At 43.1% G+C, this 21,118-nt stretch overlaps 1 protein-coding gene across 4 annotated transcripts in view; it reads left to right on the plus strand.

Annotated features, from left to right (window-relative positions):
- Positions 1 to 21,118, plus strand: part of RUNX2 (RUNX family transcription factor 2) — a 156,156-nt gene continuing 135,038 nt past the window's right edge. For all 4 annotated transcript variants that reach the window (XM_063423624.1, XM_063423633.1, XM_063423640.1 and 1 more), the window contains exons 1-3: positions 1 to 304; positions 7,251 to 7,407; positions 13,393 to 13,497. In XM_063423624.1, the coding sequence (XP_063279694.1) occupies positions 5 to 304; positions 7,251 to 7,407; positions 13,393 to 13,497 (562 nt within the window). In that variant the 5' untranslated portion in view covers positions 1 to 4. The remainder of the gene's footprint in view (positions 305 to 7,250; positions 7,408 to 13,392; positions 13,498 to 21,118) is intronic.

A 21,118-nucleotide genomic window follows, 5' to 3' on the forward strand; every position in this document is an offset into this window, starting at 1 on the left:
TGTGATGCGTATTCCCGTAGATCCCAGCACCAGCCGGAGGTTCAGCCCCCCCTCCAGCAGCCTGCAGCCCGGCAAGATGAGCGAGGTCAGCCCGGTGGTGGTAGCCCAGCAGCAGCAGCAGCAGCAGCAGCAACAGGACGCGGCGGCCGCCGTGCCCCGGCTGCGCCCCCACGATAACCGCACCATGGTGGAGATCATCGCTGACCACCCCGCCGAGCTGGTCCGCACCGACAGCCCCAACTTCCTCTGCTCCGTCCTGCCCTCGCACTGGCGCTGCAACAAGACCCTCCCGGTGGCGTTCAAGGTGAGACACCCCCCTCCCGCAGCCGCCGCGGCCCGGGATGCTCCCCCCGCACCCCCTGCCCTTCCTCACGCAGGGCTTTCTGTGCCTCCCCCCCGCGGCCCGCAGCGTCTCCGGTTATCCCCGTCCTGCTGGAGCTTCTGTGCTCCCCGGCCCAGAGGGATTTCTCTGCGTGTGTCCCGCAGTTCCACCCCCCCAGCCCCGTCCTTCAGTGCCTTCTGTACCCCCTGGCCCGCAGGGACTTTGGTGTCCTCCCCCGGCCGGCGGCGACTTCTGTGCCCTCCGGTCGCCCCTGCAGCATCTCAGTGCCCCACCGGCCTGCAGGGGCTTCTGTGTCCCCCCGGCCACCCCGCCCCCGCAATGTCTCCGGTGGTCCCCGGGCTGCAGTGTCCCCTGTGCCCCCCTCACGCCCCCAGCCCTGCAGTGCCTCCCCGTGCTCCCCCATCCTGCAAAGCCTGCTGTGCCCCCGCGGCCCGGGGGGCTTCTCTGACCCCCCAGCCTTGCAATGACTCCTGTGCTCCCGCCCCCTCCCAAGTGTTCGAGTCTTGCGGTGACTTCTGTATCCTGTCACCGTCCTGCCGTGCCTGCTGTGCCCCCGTCCCGCGGTGTCTCGGAGCGCAGCCCCCGCAGTGCCTCTCACCCCCTCTCCCGCTGCTGCAGTTGCTGCCGTGCCCCCCGTTCTGCTGCGCTTCCTGTGCCCCCCGTGCACCAGCTCTGCCCCCTCACCCTTGCTGTGCCCCCGGTGCCCCCCATGCTCTGCCCTTCCCCCCCGCACCCCTGCACGCCCAGAGCCATCCCGTTATCTCCATCCCCTCGGGGCACTGCCGGACGTGTCCCCCCCGGAGCCCAGGGACACCTTGTGCCCCCCTCAGCATCCCCCTGGGAGACACCCCCTGCTTCCCACAGTCTCTCCCTGGGCCTTTTTTTGTAGAAACCTATTTTCCCTCCCTGGGGATGGAGGGATTCAGCCCTCGGCCCGAGCTCAGAGTGGCACCCCTCCACCTCGAGAAACCAATCCCTGACCCACGGGGGTGTCCCTGCCTCCCCTCGGCTCCGGGGAGTGGGGCTGGAGGATTCGGGGTGGCTCTGCAGCGTGCGGGGGGCGCCTGGAGCCCGAGGGTCGGGCTGGAGTGGCAGAGCGGGATCGGGGCTTTGAGCTCCCGGGCAGAGGTGGGGCTGGGAAAGGGGGACACAGAGCACCTGGAGGGGGGGACAGGGGCCCCTTCCCTTCTCCTGGTGGACAACCGAGGAAGTGGCTGCCCAGAGACGCTCTCCTTGGCACTGTCGCACATTTCCATAATAAATCCCACCCCGCTCTGCACTGGGGATGCTGCTTTTAATTTTCTGTCTCCATCCCCACGGCGCGCTAATGAGAGGAAACGATTTTAGAAAAAAACCCTGCAATAATAACAACAATAATTGCATGTTTTAAAGCAAGCCCTTTTCCTCCTCTAGCAATATTTCCAAGTGTTCCCCCTGGAGTTTTCCTTCCCGTGGCTTTTGGTAGGGAGAAGGCAATGGCTGGGGTGTCCCCAAATGCCTTTCTGAACAGGGCATGGGTCAGAGTGAGGTGGGGTGGCCCTGCGAGGGTCTCAACATAGCCACATTTTCCTGTGAAAAAATAACACACCTGGAAATCCCTGAAAAGACAGAAAAGTTTGGAAACAGTCTCACCAAGTGCGTTCCAGAACATCGCCTTTTTTCTTGTGTTTTCCGACTGCCAGCCGTGCTATCATGGCTGTTTGTCCGGGAAAAAATAGTAAAAGTGGTTAAATGAGCCCCTGGTAAAGTGACTGGTGATAACAATGAAGGTTTGCTTTGAACAGTTGTGGGTGTGCGGGTGCTGGAGCTCTCGTGTGTGTGGGGACAGTTTGGAGAGGCTGGAATTGCTGGAGGAACCCTTTGCACCAGGGCCTGCTTGTGCAGGACACGATGGTCGGACTGAGCAGAAATGGCAGAAAATAGGGTGTGTTTGGACTTCATGGCTTGTGTAGCACTCAGAGGCTCTCTACATGTGGATCACAGTGATTCTGATTCAGAGGGGCTGCGGGGTAAGGAGGAGGAGCTTTCAGAGGATTGTGATTATAATTAAATTGAGCGCTAGATTAAGTTGGTGTTACAGTTTAAAGCAGGGACGCGGGAGCTGTTGCATTGTCATTCTCACGTTGCTGTTCTCGTCTGAGGTGTCTGAGCCTTCTCCTACCTCACAGCAGTTCAAAGGATGCGGTCGCATCTCATTAGAATAAGGGAAAGATCTAAACTAAATATTAAAGTATTTAGAATATTATTACAATAAGAATGCTTACATGTGATAAAAAGGTAGACAAAAGATTACACTGTTCCCCAATCTTTTTTGTGTTCATATATATGTATTTATATGTGTGTTATATGTGGGTCCTGTGTTTGATTGCTGACATGGAGGTGCAGATCTGACTGATTTTCAGATGCATCAGAGGTACACGTTGCCCTTTGCACTCAACTGCTGTTGGTGCAGCTGTGTTTTCATATGCAATATGCACTTTTAAAAATATGACAAAATTATATATGCCCTTCTTTACCTGTAAATTAATTTAAAACTCACTTGAAATACTTTTGACCATTTAAAAAAAATCAATTTCATTTTTCAAATGTAACTTGCATGCAGCTGCCCAGTAGTTTTAGACCAAAACAGCTGCATATATCATACAGTGAAACACTTGATTGTGTTACAACAGAATGGGAATCAGCTCTGAAAGGGAAAAAAGAGACAGATTTGAGCTATAGAAATCTCAGCTGAACAATAACTTGAAAATGAAATAGCTCACAGACAACACACTTTGTGAAGTTTTATTGGCAATAAATAATATGTTGATGATAATGTTTTGAGTGGTGTGTTAAGTGTGTCATAATTCTCTCGCAGCGATCTCGAGCAAAAACGTACGCTGGATATAGCACTGTTTTAATTTAAAAAAACAGATATAAATCATATGCAGAAGAGGAAGTATGTTATAAACAGTGCTGGGTTTGATTATAATTTTTTGAAATAGTGTTGGCTTAACATTAGGTTTGAATTTTAAGTATTAATATTTGCACACACTGGGGAGGGAGTCCCTGTCGTGTGCTCGCTAAGACTGTTAATGCAGCCTGGTTTTGTGGGGAAGAGTGTTAGATGAGTAGTTATTAATACAGCTCTAGCTAATAATATTCAGAATAAAATAAATGGGTATTGTGCACCCAGGTCCAAATCATATTCACTTTTTAATCTCAGTAGCCAGCAATACTTTATTTGAGTTGAGTCATCAGAATTTGGCCCCTCTGTGTGAGTTTTACTGCAAGTCATAAAGACCCAGATTGCCACGTTAGAGGTTAGAAGTGACTTCTGTACGATGCTAATAGCAGCAGAGAGTCTTGGTGGACCTAAAGGCAGGGGAAAAATGGGATGTGGAGTCTAAAACATTTCCCCAGTAGCACCACAGTAGTTCAGGGTCTGTCAGCATTTCCCTCCAAACCCCAATTTTCGGAGTTTATAACTCAGCTGTTTTAAATAGCTTCAAGCTGAAACCTGCTGTATAAATTGTCAGCCCAGATGTAGATTTGAAACAAAAAGTTGCACGAATCAGTTATTCTGTTTTAAGTTACAGGACACTGAAATATTTTTAATAGTATCAGATGCTCTTTTGGCAATGTCTGGGAAAAGCATTCTGAATACAGAAGATTTTACATTCAGAGGCTGTTTGAATTCAGTGTTTCGCAAGAAAGCTTTTGAAGTGGCAGATATCAATGTTTGAGAGGAACTAGTTAGCATGTACACCAGTGTTGGCCATTTTTTTTTTCCAGACAAGCATTTTACTCTGCAGAAAGTTTGAGTACCTGCTGTTGTATAGGAATTTTGCTTTGTGCTTATAACTTCCGTCTTCAGGCTACATACTTTGGCCAGTTCAAATCCCACTGGACCGAAACTGGGCAAACAGGTTGCCTAACCAGAATTGTTTTATGCAAAAAATACATAGTTATTTTCAACTCATAGGAATTGGGTTGGTTTTATTTTGGGGATTCATGTACCTTTTTGAGCTCTAGTTGAAAGAAAAAAAAAAGCAAAATCTACTTGTAATCATCAAAATGTGTAGGGAGCTGTATATGGAAAAGAAAGATTTTGAAATAGTAGAGGTACTGAGTATTAAAGGATAGGTAAGGAATATACACTGACTACTTCTAATCTTTAATTTTTAACACAGTCCTTACTCATTTCACAGGGCATTTACACTGCTCTTTCTAAGAATATGTAATTAATTTTGTGTTGATACATGGCATAAAATTGCCAAATCAGGGTTTAGGCCAACAGTCTCTCAGTATGTAAAATTACTTTTGAAAATTCTCAAAATGACGGGTACTTTTCCAGGTTTCAAAGTTGTTTTGCAAAGCTTTTTTCTGCCCAGCGCTTCCATGTAGCTGTGCAATATTCTTAGGCTGTTTTGTGGCAAGAAAGTATCGAAGTAAAAAAATAATAAGCCTTTTCCTCCTGTTGCGTGGCAGGGCAGCTTCCCTTGTTATAGGCTTTATTTTATGAGCCAAAGTTTTTATTTTCCTCTCTGATTTCAGTCTTTCTTGTCCTTTGGTCCTCTCTGAAGGAGATGAGCAGTGGTACTGCATCCAAGGCTTCTCGGTAACGATGCAGCTCTCGATTAGTTGCGATCGCTCAGCGACGGCTGTGGCACGTGCAGCTCTGGGCTGATGGCTAAGCTGACAAATTGAACTGACATCGAGTGGAAAGGGCAGGAAGGAAAGCTCTGAAAAGCAACAGAGGACAGAGGGGTGCCTTTTAAGGGATTTTGCTCCCTCCTGCCAGGTGCTGTAAGCTGTACCTGGGTTTGGGACTGAGACGGGGCTGTGATGACGCTGCCTGATGCTGTATGGGTACCTGGGGAGAAAGAGGTGAGCTGAGGCTTCAGGCATCTCTCTCCCTCTTCCCAGGCCCCTGGCAGCCTTGTGCTTCCTGCTGCACTCTCAGGTGCTTTGCATTTCTGGAGTTAGTGTGATCTTTTGTTGTTGTTTTGCGAGGTATAAAAGGCGTAGGGTGCAACTCCCTGGGATGCTGATGGGCGCGCCCAGACTGTCCAGAGATAACGTGGTCTGTTGCACACTGGGAAGAGAGTGGTAATCTCAAGCCCCATGCTTTACAGTTTAAGCCAGTATGCATTTATTAATGGTTAGAGTCATCTCTGTAATCTGTTCACCAGATTATTATTTATTTGATTATTATTTATTATTCCTTACACCTGGCTTTGAAGCCATCAGACCTGGTTGCTGCCAGACCGAAGGTAGAGAGTTACTGGGACCTCAGATCTTAGCCACAGTGGTGGTTCATCTGTTTTTATATTCTGGGACTTTCATATGACTTTAAAGTAAAATCTTTATTAGGTACATGAAGACCTCACAGTAGTTTGTGGCAAAACTTAGCTTTTAGTTTTGGGTGGTATTACCCAGTGTTTTATACAAAAAAAGAAAAGCACGTAAATTTTCTTTAAACAGTGTTTGAGCTTCACTTGCTTCTTTTTCTTCAACGTTTCTTTTAAACAAAATAAGCTATAGTTTTCAGTTATATGTCCTATTTCTATATGATTGTAATTCCTCTTTATTGTTCTAGAGAAATATTGTACAGCTCACTGGACCACATAATGGTCTCCTTATATATCCAGAGCTCCTCATTCTTTCCACTGAATTAATATCACCTGTAACCTGCAATTATTAGTTCCAGCCAGGATCATTTATGGATAAGGCATTTCAGGAAGGCCATATGACAAAATGTAATATATATTTCAGGAGACAGAATAAATTACTCTGAATAATATAAAACCTCATATCTGACCATGTAAATTGGTAGTAACTGCAAGGAGAGAGACTTTGTAGCTTAAGATATTTTTTCAAGTTCTGGCTCAGCCATGCAATATCTCTGAATCTCTTCTTGTTATAATTTTATTTTCAGCATCAGAATTAGGCAACTGGGGAAAAGGAGGTTATTTTATTAATACTTTTGTGGACATTTTTGCCCTGTGTGTATATTTTCTTCCTAGTAACTTAGCATTCCTTTTTAACTTTTTTTTTTTTTCTTTAAGAAGCCACAGAGCACTAACACTGCAGGTATTTCTGGTGTTTTCAAATCAGAAGCTGTCTGCTCCGTGACATTTATTTAATCAGATGTTGGAGCACTGCACTACCACTGAAGCATGAAAGGGAGACTATCAGGTAGCTGGAACATAGGGAGAAGTGAAATACTTTGATATCTTCTGTTCACCCATCCTGGAATTTGAGGGAGGTATCAGCACTAACCACACGCGACTCTTGCAAGCACTATGAAAATTTACATGCCTGCAAGGAAATACAGCTTTGTTTTATATTGCACATGAGGAGTTTGAATTCCAGCCATAAAGTGCTCCATTGTAGAGCGTGTTGGGTGTAGAGCTTTGCCTGCTGGTGCCCCGAGTGCCACTCCTGGGATGGGGGGATGCATGGATCTCTCTGGCTGAGGAGTCTGAGGAGCTCAGGGGTCAGGGTGATGGGTACAACCAGAGGAGAACTGAATCTGAGTGATAAGGCTGCTAACACTAATTTCTAGCTTTCCATTTTAAATGCTTTCCTGTGCATAATTTACAGATACAAGCCTTGCCTCATGTCCTCTCGCTGCTCCCTGCTTGTTAAGAACAAAGTTGTCCTTCAGAAAGCATTAAAGCATGCACTCAACATAAGGAGGTTGAGCGTTTCTGAAGAAATGCAACAATGAAGAAGCTCTGGGAAACAGAGCCAACACGCGATGTTTCTGTGTTTGATGTGGCACTTTGTTCTGTGCACAGCGAGTACCAGACTCCTCACCACAGAGCTTCTTCACGAGCCTGGCAGCCTGCAGAGCTGGCAGGGGAGCACACACCTCCCAAGTGTGGCTTCTCCAGCCGTGATTGTGTCCCCGTTTTCACAGGTGGTGGCCTTAGGAGAAGTGCCCGATGGGACGGTGGTGACGGTCATGGCTGGAAACGATGAGAACTACTCTGCAGAGCTGCGAAACGCTTCTGCCGTGATGAAGAACCAGGTGGCCAGATTTAATGACTTGAGATTTGTGGGAAGAAGTGGAAGAGGTAGGCCACTGCCTTTTACTTGTTTGTAATGATGTGAAAAACGATGCCTAAATGTCAAAGTCACTTTGCAATGAAATAGCGATTAACCCGTAAATCAATTGTTCATAGAATCACAGCAAAGTTTGGGTTGTAAGGGACCTTAAAGCTCATCTCTTTCTTACCCCTTGCCACAAGCAGGGACATCTTCCACTAGACCACGTTGTTTAGGTTGTCAGTCTTTTTTTCTTTTTTTTTTTTTGAGTGATGTACCCATATTTTACTGTCAAACTTCAGCATTTGCACAAAGCAAGTTAGGAGTCTCTGTAGCTTTTTATCAGACAGAGGTTTGGAAAAATGATTCAGGGAGTACCTGCTTCCCTGTTTGAATCACACAGGAAGGGTGGAAGGAAAAGGGAATATCTGTGATCCAGGTTATGCAGAGTCAGGAGAGTGTATTTCGGGCCATGGCAGTGAGAGGTGGAGAATTCCCTTTAGCAGTAGAGCCGCTTCTGAAGTTGTTGTAGAAGACCTGTAATTAGGGGGATTTTGCATATCACATGTTCTATAGGTTGTATTCTTTAGGGACTTAAATCTTTCAAGGCTTAACAGCTGTTGGTGAAAAGCTTGCTAGTGGCTTCTCTGCCCTTTAAACCAAACTGTTGATAACCCGTGAAAATCACCCTCACTTTTCTTTTTAGTAAGCTGCTTGACTTTTTATGAATTGCTGGTAAGCTTGGGCATGAACTAAATTTAACCTTTACTTTAAATGACAGGGTAACTTTCAATTTTTTTTTCATTTTTTTTAAGAGGTAGAGTGCTGTCATTTTCTTCCAACTCTTTGAGTTTCCTATAATCTGAAAACTGCACTGCACTTATAGAAAGCTTTTGTAATTATTGCAGATTTGCAAGAATTCCTCTTTAAGGGTTGCACAGCAGCTTTCAGACTTCAGGTAAAGATGGAGAGGATAGCTTAAAGGAAGCTGGTACTGCAGTTCTTGTTGCAGGAGGCTTTGGAGTGGTGTTGTACCAGTCATTGATTCAACTTACATATATTTTCCTTTATGTATTTGAAGTAGTTATTCACTTTTTTCTAAATTAGCCCTGCATGGGGAAAAACAAAGCAAAAGAAGCAGAATAGTCAGGCTGGGAAATTAACAATAAGGCAAATTTTACAGTAATATTTTTTAGAAAGCAGTTGGAGTTCATCTTACAGAAGGAAAGAGTTTTTGTCCAAAAAAAAGTTAAATGTATGACAGAGGCCCAGAGAGTCCAAATCAGTCAGCACATTTTTACAAGTGCTTTGTGAAAGTGAGTCCATAAGCATGACTTACAGGGACTATTCTTTAATTACCTAGCCAAAAATTCTCTTTATCATTTTAGAACTTAGAAAGTATTAATAATAGAGAATAACTTGAAAGAAAGAGTAATTTTACCAAGAGTAATACAATATAAATACGGAATTTATTCGCCCTGTGAATAAGGTCTTCCCTATCTCTTCCATTTGACTTTTCTTTAAATAATCAGTTTGCTTTGTTATTCTGCTGACGGATTAAGTTTGAAAGTTCTCTGGCTCCATCACTACTGCTGCCTTACAGTAGAAGTTCAGTAGTGTATCAGCCTTTTAGTAGTGCTGGAAAAGGACTGAAATGTGATGCACTACCTCTGATCTGAGGATTTCATTTCAAACCTATGATATATACTTTTTATTAAAGCATAGGAAATTAAATAGACAGCTTAAAGCCTCCGTAGATACTGATACAGACACAAACACAGAGCTCCTAAAATTTGGTTCCAGTAGTTTAATTTATATTTTTATCTAGCAGACTTGGAATAGACTTTTTCTCTGATCAATCTGGGTAGAATCTATGGAAAAGTGATAGTATACTTTTCAAACCCTCAACATATTTATTTAAGAGACTTCAAAGAAAAACAAAGGGTGTGCACTGTTTTACTATATTGGCTTTCTGAGTTTTGGCTAGTTTCCCAAATAGCAATTTTTATATTTAAAAAAAAAAAAAAAAAAAAAAGTTTTTTTTTAAAAAAAAAGAGGAAGAAAAAAGACAGACTTAACTGCTTGCAGACTTTTCACGCATGGAAGATGAAGAAAGCTTCTTTTGATGAAGTGTAATTATGTCCAAACAGAGCTGACCCCCTCCCCCTATATTTCTTATGATCTTAACGGAAGAAAGTAGGGCTTTTCCTTTGAAGCAGCCGGGACTCGGTGGAGGATCTGAAATGCTGCATTCTCCTGCCAGAGGCAGGATGGAGAAATTGGTCCAGACTTGTCTTCCAGACTTAGAACAGAGAGGGGGAGAGAGAGAGAGAGAAGGAGAGAAGGAGAAAGAGTTATCATTAATGATAGAGTTTTCGAACTCTGCTTAAAATAGCAGGCAAAGAAATCAGTAGTTGCAAGCAGAAGTGAGAAAGCTCCTTACATAGACAAATATCAGTAGATACAAGTCCTGAAGTAGAACAGGAAAAAATAAACTAATAAAGAAATCATTTTTCGGTGGCAAGAAACTAATCCACACCTGTTCCTGGCTTGAGATTTACATCTTTCTAAGCAGCTCGTGCTTTGATCTCTGTATCTCTAAATTTGATTGTGAAGTCTGAATCATCAACTTACCACTTCACCTCCTGTCCCACGTTTTTACTTGCTTCCCATGGCTCTATGCAGAAACCCGATTTTTATACATATTCATTTTGTTTGCCTGACAGAAGCTTCACGTTTCTGTTTGCATAATTTCTCTTAAACACCTTTTTTGAATTCATATGAGTAAGTAACAGGAGTGTTTGATGTGAATGCAGCAGTTGTTTGTATGTGGTTTTCAGGTGGTAGCTCACTTTTACAAACCCCATCCACAGCACAGAGAAGAAAGAATTCCTGTCTTCAATAAGCAAAGGATCGTAACCTTAATTTTGTTGTGTCCCGATACTTTAATCACATTAGCATCTAACTGAAAAAATATGCAACACGCACACACAGGCTGCCGAGCCTCCTTTCAAGCTCCTCTCTGGGGTTTGCCTTGTGCTTCAGCATATGTCCATCTCGTCCTCCTCTGTGTCAGCTCGACTCACATGTGTGAATAACAAAGAATGCACAGTTTAGACACACTGAAGCAATAGTGCCAGATGACTGCTTGGCTGGGGAATTTAATAAAAGAGACCTACAATTAGTCTGTAGCCTCTGAAAGTGGATAGTTGAACTGACTAAGGGCAATAAAGAAAGGTGATAAAAAGTGCATTAAAGGATTTTGTAGCTGAGGAGGGATAGCTGTGAAATAGCTGTGGAAGGCATCAGCATCACTGAAACAGGCGACCTTAAAAATTTATTTCATTCTTAATCCTGTAATATGTAAATCATCTCTTGAAAGCTCTGGAGTGCCCTGACAGGGCCGTGCAGCTCCCCACAATGAAGGGCTCTGTGGTTTATGGAGTGTGAGGGGGCTTCGCCAGTGCTACTTCATTCACACTTTGGTTTTTAAAATACCAGTTAGGGAACAAAACCAGTTTCCCTCTCAAATTAGCTGCTTACTCTTCAGCTCAGGCTGGCTGAGAGGTGTCAGTTTAGAAATTCTCACTGTCAAGGTCCAAATGTAGCTCTTTTTATTAAGGAGTGCGTTTTTTCTGGCCACTGTATTCTGTTGAGATATATTTAGTGTCGGAAATATTGCAGTGCTTTCCTACAGAACAATTTTGCAGGTTCTTACAAACAGTATATTTTGCTGAGCTAATTTTTATTGTCATAATAGACATTTGTAGGGATTTGATGTATAAAGAGAACAATAGCATGGAAGGCTAAATTCTTTGTTCAAGGGTGTATGGAAAAGCACCTTTAGTATCTTTGTTACCAGTAGTATTCTACTGATCATCTAGGGGTTACTGTGATCTGAATGCCATCAGCATACAATTTAATAGTCAGGATTTTTTGACATGGTAAGCTGGTGCCAAAGGAAGCCTTAAACCTGAGCCTGGAGAATTATATATATTTGTGCAGTGGGCTGAATTCCTCTTTGGAGAGGGATAAAAGGCACGGACTCTTCTCAGCCCTAAACAAGCAGTGTGGAGGCACTGTAGGGCTGCTGCTGTGTGTGTGAGGGCTGCCCACCCCCTGTGCTGGCAGGGCACACACTTCACCTCTGGGACAGCAGGTGGGGAGGGCTGGACAAAGATGGGATGTCCTAAATACACCTAACTGCTCCTGTGATGATTGAGGAAGCAATCCTTTTCCCAGTGAAAATGGGAAAAGCCACCATCAGCCATGCCACTGGGACAGAATTCAGCATCCTGAGATTTTTGCATGCTTAAACTGACAGAGGGCAGGTTTAGATTGGATATCAGCAAGAAATAGTGAGGATGGTGACTCACTGGCACAGGTTGCCCAGAGGAGCTGTGGATGCTCCATCTCTGAAAGTGTTTAAGGCCAGGTTGGATGGGGCTTGGAGCAACATTGTCTAGTGGAAGGTGTCCCTGTCTGTGGCAGGGGGATTGGAACAAGATGATTTTTAAGGTCCCCCCCAACCCAAACCGTTCTATAATTCTACTTGCCAGGGTCCTGACCTTCCCTCTAACCTGCATCTTCCAGAGAGCTGGGCACAGCTGGAGCACAGCTTCACCTGGAAAATCATTTTACTCTAAATGACAGTTATATTTCCTTAAAAAAAAAAATCCATGTCACATTCTAGTTCATGAAAATTATAGCCAAGACAGTTTGAAGTTGCACTCCTGATAATAAATGATGCATGTCTCAGGCAGGTTTGGGGGATATACGACTTGGACCAGAAAGAAAGACCAATTACTAGATTTGACAGCCAAAGCTCTGTTCTGTATTATGCCTTATATATAAGCTGTTCTATATTAGGCCTGAAAAAACTGCATTAAGTTTGTGCTGTTACATATCATTTAAGATTTGTGCCTAGATTGAATGCCTTCAGAGTTCAGCGAGAGGAAAAGCCCTAGCAGCAAAAATGCACAAATACACCCAGGGAGGAGGGGAAAAAAAAAAAAAGCTTTAAGTGTCTGGTAAAGTAGCAGCTTAAATGAGCATGAAGGCCAAAGATTGCTGACTGTTTTATTGAGTCACTGTTGTACGCCCACCTTTTCCTGTCTTGAAACAGTTTTCAGTTTTGACTATCTGACATGAGTAACCGTTGCATATCTAACAGATTACAACTGTCAGTGAGTCTCCCAAACGGGGGCCAGCGCCTGTGAGAATGTGTGCTCAGATGCAGGCAGCTCCCTTTATTTATTTCTTTTTAACGTTTTCATTCAGCTGAAGGCTGTGGATGGTCTTGTGCAATCTCTGCCTGAATTCAAGCTTTGAAAAGTTAAAAAAAACCCTCCAAAACCACCCAACAATGCAGACTGACGATAGCAAAGTACGTGCACACAGACATTTCTCACCCTCACAGGAAAGTCGGGGGCTTTCTTGGTTTTTCATAGATAGAATATGTGTAGGGAAAAAAGGCGTGTTCCCTAATAATGATATCATCATATTAGCCTGGCATATGAAGGACAGAGACACTGACTCCCTGTTAAAACATCTCCCAGGAGGAAAATATATTCTTTCCTCATCTTATTGTAGGCAAAGTCAAACAAATGAAATGATAAAACTGTGTGAAGTAAATAACATGTGGTCACATTCTGCTCTCTGTCACACAGCTGCGAAACTGGAGTAAATTTTTAAATTATCTGACTTGCTTTGGATTTACACCACTTTCAATGCAGCAAAGAATTTGGCTTGTCCTCAGCAGTGAATCACTTTTGTTCTGTCATTGTATGATGACCCATTATTAAATAAGAAACATTTAGATTGTCAACACATGGACGTATTCTTGACATAGAGTAAAACTGAAGGGGAGGAAAACTCCTATGGTCAGTTATGTTTTTAATTTTCACGATTGTGGTAACGACAGGGAATAATTTTAAACTGATTCTTTACTGAACATGCATGTGACTGTTTTCATGTTGTAATCACTCATTCCTTGTTGTTTTTTCCCTTTGTAGGGAAGAGCTTTACTTTGACAATAACTGTCCTGACAAATCCCCCCCAAGTCGCTACATACCACAGAGCTATAAAGGTTACAGTGGATGGGCCAAGGGAGCCAAGGAGTGAGTATTATATTCTTCTTTTTGTTCTTATGCCTGCTTAATTTTGTTAACAAGAGACTTGCAAATGAAATATGTATATCTTTGTCAAACACTGGTTTTTGCTCAGCAAAATATGTGAGCGCATGCTTGATTTGGAGTCTATTGGACCACACACATACTTGCATTAAACACTCGCTTAAGTGCTTGGCTGAATTTGGGCAATCCCAAACCTGATTCTCATTCACATCAAGGTCTTAATACATTATCTGCCAGTGTAAATGAGAATTAAACCTCTGTACTTATATATAATCTGATTTAGAAACAGTAGATACAATCCTGCAACGTGCTGCATTCCCTGAGCTAGTGTAAGTTTCCAACTGAAGACGTTTAGAACAAAACAGGAGCCTGATCTTTCAGGATCAGTCCTAGCACAGAGAGGAAACATATCATATAGTGCCTTTCTGTTTGCCCTTAAATTCTTTTGCCATCAGATAATTAATGCACCTGGTTAATCTCATCAGACCTGAAGTTGGTTTTCAGCTATGGACTCATTGTAGACCCCCAGGGGCCACAGAAAGATAAAAAAACTTAGTATATCAACAGCATAGTCTTTGTTTCTTATTTGTGCACAGAATTTTTTTTTTAAACGTAGTCCAGCAGATTTTCACCCAGCACATTTATCTCATAGCCATGCAAGCTCACTAAGAATCTATTTGCCATGATTTATCTATTTTGCAATGGCTGTACTTTTATGACAATTGTGTTTTGTCATGTCCTAGCAGTTTTATGGGTAGCACTTATTTTTAGATACAGTCAAGTCTGTTTAATCCATCAGGATTTATCTGGCTGTCTCTCTGTCTAGCACATTTAGCTGGTAACCAGTCTCGCATCATATGGGTATCACTGATGAGCTAGTTCTGGAGCTTTTTCTTAATCTAACTAGAAATGACTCTAAATTGATTGGATTAGCCAGGTATAGCGTTATTTAAATTACACTTAGAGATTAAGAACTATTTGATGAATAACCACATTAAAAGCATCCCTATAATGGAAGCATCTCAAATAATTATTCTGCCTTTGATCTGCACATACAAACGCGACCTTCAAGGAGCTTTCATGGTGTTTTGTTTAAAATACCACAAAGACAGAAGTAGAGAGATGTAGACAGAATTCATGCAGTTAAGTGTTTCTCGTGCCAATACACGCTGCAGACTCACCTCCTCTTACACCGAGGTGGGAACTGAAATGCTCCCTGTAAGAACTGTCCAGGCTGTAGAGCTTCACCCTGAAGAACAGCTAAAAAAAAGGCAAATAGCTCTGGATACATTTCATTAGGTACATGCTTGTGGTGCTACCTGCTCACAGCTGAGGTGTCCTGATGTTACAGCAGGGGGATTTTTGTTCTGTCTTCTCTCTGTGAGTGAGTTCCCATTTTTAATTTTCACTTGCAGCTGGTACTCCATGTAACTTACTTGGAGGACACTGGGGAAGCTGCATTCATGGAGTAAAAAACAGGGAATAAGTTCTATACCATTTAGCCAGTCCCATCTGGAGGCTGCTTGCAAGTAATGATGCATCTGCAAAAGAGGAAATCTCCTGGCAGAGGACACAACCATGGTGAAAGAGCAGAGGGGTTTGAAAATGAGGTGTGGAGAGCAGTGTGGATTACCCTGTGCAGCACAGAAAGGGACCCTGCTGGCATGGTCATGTTTTGGTGATCAGTAGATTGAAAGTTAGTCTGTGCTCATAGAATTTAACAAGATCTCCTAGCTCTGCTGGAATTTTTTACTTTATCCCTAGAAGACCTCTGTATGTGATACCCATCTGCTGGTATCTTTGAATAGCTGAGCCTAGAAATGCTCAGCAACTGAGCTCTTATGGCCTACATGGAGTCATTTTGTCCTTCTTCATCTGTTTATTTTCTTTCTTTCCCCCTCTTTTTTGTTATTTTTTTTAAAGAAAGTAAAATTTGAGCTTGAATGTCCATTTGTATTTTAATTGTATTTTTTTGTTTTGGTGAAATACTGCAATCTTATACTTTCAAGTCATTCTCATACATCTCTGGAATGACTCATTATTAAACTTGAATTTGTAGGGAAAGGGTAGCTCCAGTGAGCTCTGGGAGTTTCACTGAAGTTTTCACTAAGCTTACTTCTTGGAGACCCTGCACTTGTGTAGATACATTAGTTTGGTAGTAATCATTCAAGGAATGTATCAGGCATTTATGTTGCATAAGGAAAATTAGGTGTTTGGAGGCAATAAGGAATTCAAGGAGCAGCTTTGATAGCAAATGTGTCTTAAACAATTATATATCGGCAAATAGTGCCCCTCTCTGCTAGGATCTGTATTTCACTTCAACATTTCAAGCATGTTCTCCTAGTTTTCCTCTCTCTGGCAGCTCAACCAGAGCTGTCACATCACAAACAACTTTTTTCTTAATATACACATCTGGCGTTGGCAGTTGGAGCAACTTCATAAGAGCACATGATCATCATTCATTACAAGATTAAAAAGTACCCCATGGCATCATTGATGTTTTTTAACTTTGATCTTTTGCAGTTGTGATTCATCTCAGTTATAAAACTTCCCTTTAAAGGAACACAACCGATGACTTATTAGAACCTTCATTCTAAGGAGTGTAAACATAAAATTATGCACATCTTTACAAAATGTCATTTACTTTGTTGCCAGCTTATCATTTTAAGACATGACATCATGCTTTAGATCGTGAATTTGTAAGGCTTGTTTATAGGCAAGGCACTCTGACCTTCTGTTGGCAAGTTGACTCGAGCGAACGAAGGCTGCGAGGTTCCCAGCAGCAGCAAGAGCAGCAGCAAAGCCATGACAGACATCACAGACATTTAGAGCCCGACTTCAGGAGTGCTGAACAGCCGTGGCATGCAGGGACTCCAGTTGGTGTTTTGGATGCTCAGCACTTCAGAAAGTCAGGTTCTTAAATGTAAGTGCCATTTAGTCGTATTAAACGTCTGCTTGTAGAAGCTTGCTGCCTTGCCTCTCTGTTATTATTTGAAAATATTTTAATAGAGACAGTGATGTCAGGTTGCTCTGTTGGAAGAACTTGCCCGTTTCTATATGAGAAAAGGTCTTCTGATGATTTTTTTTTCTCTCAGAAAATATTTATTTAATTTTTCCTAACCTCTTCCAGTCTATCTGGATTACTGTCCAGGGACATCTACTGTGTTGCAGAGTGTCTGTGCTGGGTTGAGACAGTGCTTTGTACTCTGAGTGATGCAGTCTAGAGACGGGGTTGTATAAGATCTTTGGGAATCATTAGGAAATCTTGCAGATATTTTTCTCTCCTCATATCCAGGATAAAACCTCTGCCATACGCACATCTTAGCCAGCAGAGCTGCCTTCCAGCTGGGAGGGCTGAAAGAAGTTTTCCGGAGAAGTTTTCATGAGGTCATAACTGACTGACAGAAAGCCAGAGATTACTGTAAAGGAAGTCAAAGGAGAAAAAAAAAAAAAAAAAAAAAGAACAAAGAAACCACCCAGATCTTTACCTAAACCCCCCTTTAATGCCCTTGCATTGCCTCATTACAACTACAGAAATAATGATTTGCCCTTCCATAGTGGTACCTTTAGAATAGGAGGCACATCCTCCTTTCTGGCTGCTTTTGGGACAAACCTAGTCATGGGGGAATCATGAGGAAGGAGGGAGGAGAAGTCTGTATATTTTTATATTTTGCTTGACTTCCAAAGACTTTAGTTTGTCTCTAATCAAAGGTAGGCTCCAAAGTCACCGACCCCAACTTTCTTTATCAGTGTGAATGGAAAAGCAGCTCTGAGCATTGAGCTTTGAGTTTGAGGGGAGAAAACTGCTCTGCTTCATTCAGCTCCCGAGCATTTCTCTGCTGCTGCAGCTTGCAAGGTGCACACGTGATGAAAGGTATGAGCAAACATCACATCGCCTTTTTGTCTGTGCACGCTGCGGAAGGCGGCCAGGGCCAGCCAGGGGTTCTGCTCAGCCCCCACATTAACTGTTTGGCCGACCCGGCTTATAAAAGGCAGATAAGTGATTGAGATTTTTGAGATTCCTTGACTTAAAACCATAACAGTTTTTAGGAAGTTCTCCCTCTTTTCTTTCAAAGGCGGAGAGGGTGGAGGGATAAGTCTGAGGCGAGTGGAATGTGCTTTGGAGTAGAACAGCTTTAAATCTTTCAGTTTGCCTTTCTTTTTTTGAATTTTTCTTTTTTTCTTTCTTTTTTCTTTTCTTTTTTTCATTTTTCTCTTTTTTTCTTTTCTTTTTCTTTTTCTTTTTTCTTTTTTTTTTTTTTTTGTTGACTGCCTGTCAGGAGCTGGGCTGGTGGCCAAGCAGGAAATGACACATCGAGAGGCATTTGTGTTGTGCAACATTTTGTGGAACTGATGCAAGGATACATTGTCTGTTTACGCATTCCTCTGCTAACAGCCTGCATGGCAGTAATTTTATTCAGGGACACATGGCATGCTACAGCAAGGAGCTAGAGCCTTAACATCTCTTTATGCAGAATTATCACAGCAGTTAAAACGCTCTGTGTGTCCCCCCTTTCGAATAGTCTCTGGCCTGCCTTCAAAAACCGCTCTACCAGCCCCCCTTCCTTCCCAAGAATATATTTGTTTGACTGTGGGGTTTTTTTGCACTGTGGTAAATTGGGACAGTGCAGAGGGAGAGTGAGAGAGAGAGAGACTTTGCAGAACAAGAGGAAATTTTACAGGCAGGCCCCTGCTTCATGCATCTACCTCAGACTGAAGGGAGCAGTGCAGCTTTTTCGGGCGATGCGTTTGCAGACGCTGAAGGCGTCGTTTGCATCTGCATGTGGTTTGGCACGGGGAGGTTTTTAATTAAAGTCAATGCTAAATACCCCGAGATGTGATGAGCGAGCCTTGGGGTTTCGTCCAAACCGAAGTCAGAAAATCTGTGGCTCTCTCTGGTGTCTTTCAGAGTGATAGATCTCTGCTGAGGCTGGCTGGGTAGGTCTGTATTTATCCCAGTGGCTGTGGGAGCAGAGGAAGGCAGAGTGGGCGGCCCGGGGTTCGAAAGTTGCTCTAAATGACTTTGTAGAGCTTAATGTATGCTCTCTAATGCTCCTTTGGAAGAAATGAGGCAAAATGTGATTGTACAGCCAGGGAAATGTTCAGCAGGGCCATGGTTCAGAGAGGTTTAGGTTCTTTTCTGTGACCATCATTAGTGTATTTGAGCATGAGCACAGTCCACTTACAGACTGGGACCTGACTTCCTTGTCACCAGGTCCCCAGTAAGGAGCTGCAGTGTTTCTGTTTCCAGTGGTACAACACCAGGTCCTTACTGCAGTAAGTAAAAGGCAAGACAGAATTTCACTCACCATCATTTGCTGCTGGTTTATTTTTTGCAAATGTGTAATTTCACAGAACTGTTCTAGCTGGGGACTGGAGGTCCTGAGCGTTCCCGGAGGTTGTAAGACGCTGGTGCGATGATTCAAGTGTTTCCCACCAAAGGTGACAGACACTGCATACGCCAGTGGTTTGGGTTTACTTCTGAGATGAGTGTGCAACCCACAGAGCAGGGCTCCTTACAGTTACCTCAACCAGTAGTGTGGCACAGGCACGGGTAGCCCAGAGAAGCTGCAGCTGCCCCATCCCTGGAAGAGTTCAAGGCCAGTTTGGATGGGGTTTGGAGTGACTTGGGATATGGGAAAGTCTCTCTGCCCATGGCAGGGGCATTGGAGCCAGATGGTTTTTAAGGTCCCTTCCAACCCAAACTATTCTATGATTCTATGATTCTATGATTCCATGATTCCATGATTCTATGATTCTATGATTCCATGATTCCATGATTCTATGATTCCATGATTCCATGATTCTATGATTCCATGATTCTATGATTCTGTGATGCACGCTGCTGTGACAAGGTGACATGGGACTGTTGGGATGCTAGTTGCATCCCTTAGGACCAGCTGATTCTTATTTCTTCCACTGTGGCTAGAGAGAGGCTCATGCATAAAATCTCACTGTCTGAGAAGCAGACTCTGAGACAAAATAATTTCTGGTGATTGATTTTTTTCTGCCGGTGTAGTGTGTAGACCAAGTCAAAAGCAAAACCTACTTAGTTCACTCATGGGTTGAATTCATGCACTGTAAGGACTCAGAACTGCTGAGTTCTGAAAGCTCAGCAATCTGTGAGACAGCATTGGGACTCTCTCCATAGGACACTGCTGCCCAGGGAGGTGACAGAGTGACCATGTATTCACTATTATGGTGACAACATCATGCAAAACAAATGCACAAGTCTAAGCATAAAACCATTCTGTAAAATGTCCTCACCAACAGCAATGCAGTCTTGGTTTGTATTTGTCAACAGAACAGATTGTTTCCATCCCATTGTAGAGGGAACACTTGCTTCCAAGCAAATCTATTCCTAGTACATTTGGCATGTAATTTGGCCATCACAGTGATTTTTTCATATTGCAGCTAATGCTGTTTGTATTCAAAGTGTCCCTCCAAGCTACAAATAAAATCGTGGCCGCTCTGTGTAGTTGTGTTGCTTAGTTGTATGATAAGATGGTTTTGCCCTGAACAGCTCATAATCAACATTTAATATACAGATAGGAAAAGGGATTATAACCAAACAAATGAAGTAATAGTGGAAGTGAGTTCATTCTGTATCTCCAGAGGGCATGACTAGGAGGAGAGGAAAAGGGGTGACCATTTCACAGAGTCACAGAGTCAGTTAGGTTGGGAAAGACTTCTGAGGTCATCCAGTCCAGGCTATAAGCAACCAGCTCCAGGTCAGCCAGACCATGGCATTGAGTCCCACATCCAGCCTTTCCTTAAACACCTCCAGGGACAGTGACTTTTTATAACTTTGTGACTCTACTCCATGGTGGTACTGTGGAGGAAGAGGGTATTAAAAAAGGCATTGGAGTAGCTTTCCACAGACCATTTTGTTCCACAGTCTTCTCCCAAGAGAACTGTTGGGCATTGTCACTTTTGAAATGCATTTAGCTTGTAGCTACTAATATCAGCATTTTTTTCTCACTCTTCAGTGTAGCACCTCTCATACATCTGCCTTCACCTTCCAAAGTGGTTTGGGAAATAAGGAACAGGGTGAATATATTTGGGAGACACTGCATCAGAATAGTGTAAGTGAAGTACTTAGGTAGCGCTTGATTACTGACTCTTACAAATTTTTGTTTAAAGTTTTTATAAAATTTAGTTTTTATTCTCCATATAAATTTCCTTCTCCACTGAAACATGGTCATCCCAGACATGAAACACAGACGCTGATTTAAGCAGACAAGGAATGCAGAAGAGGAAATGAGGATGAATATCATACTTATTTCAAACTTCAGGGGAAAAAACCTGAATCTCATGCTGCAGTATGTTTGGGACACCAGAATCCTTACTCAGATGAGCTGGGTTCCTTAGTGGCTGTATCTGTTCAGGTCACCTGTTATAAATCTCATCTACAGCAGACCAGCTTACTCAGCACAGTTGTGGCTCACTGTATGCTGAGGGTGGCTTTCAGCTCTCCAAAAATCAGACTTGTAGGGTAGGCTTCCTCTGAAGTGAGCAAGAGACACAAGCCCTTGCAGAGAGTGATTCATATGTTAATGCTTGTCTTAGAGAGCAATGAAGTGCCCTTTGGACTCTCATCTCTTTC

The sequence above is a fragment of the Prinia subflava genome, chromosome 2 (genome assembly GCF_021018805.1).
Source record: "Prinia subflava isolate CZ2003 ecotype Zambia chromosome 2, Cam_Psub_1.2, whole genome shotgun sequence".
In the NCBI taxonomy this organism is placed as follows: Eukaryota; Metazoa; Chordata; class Aves; order Passeriformes; family Cisticolidae; genus Prinia; species Prinia subflava.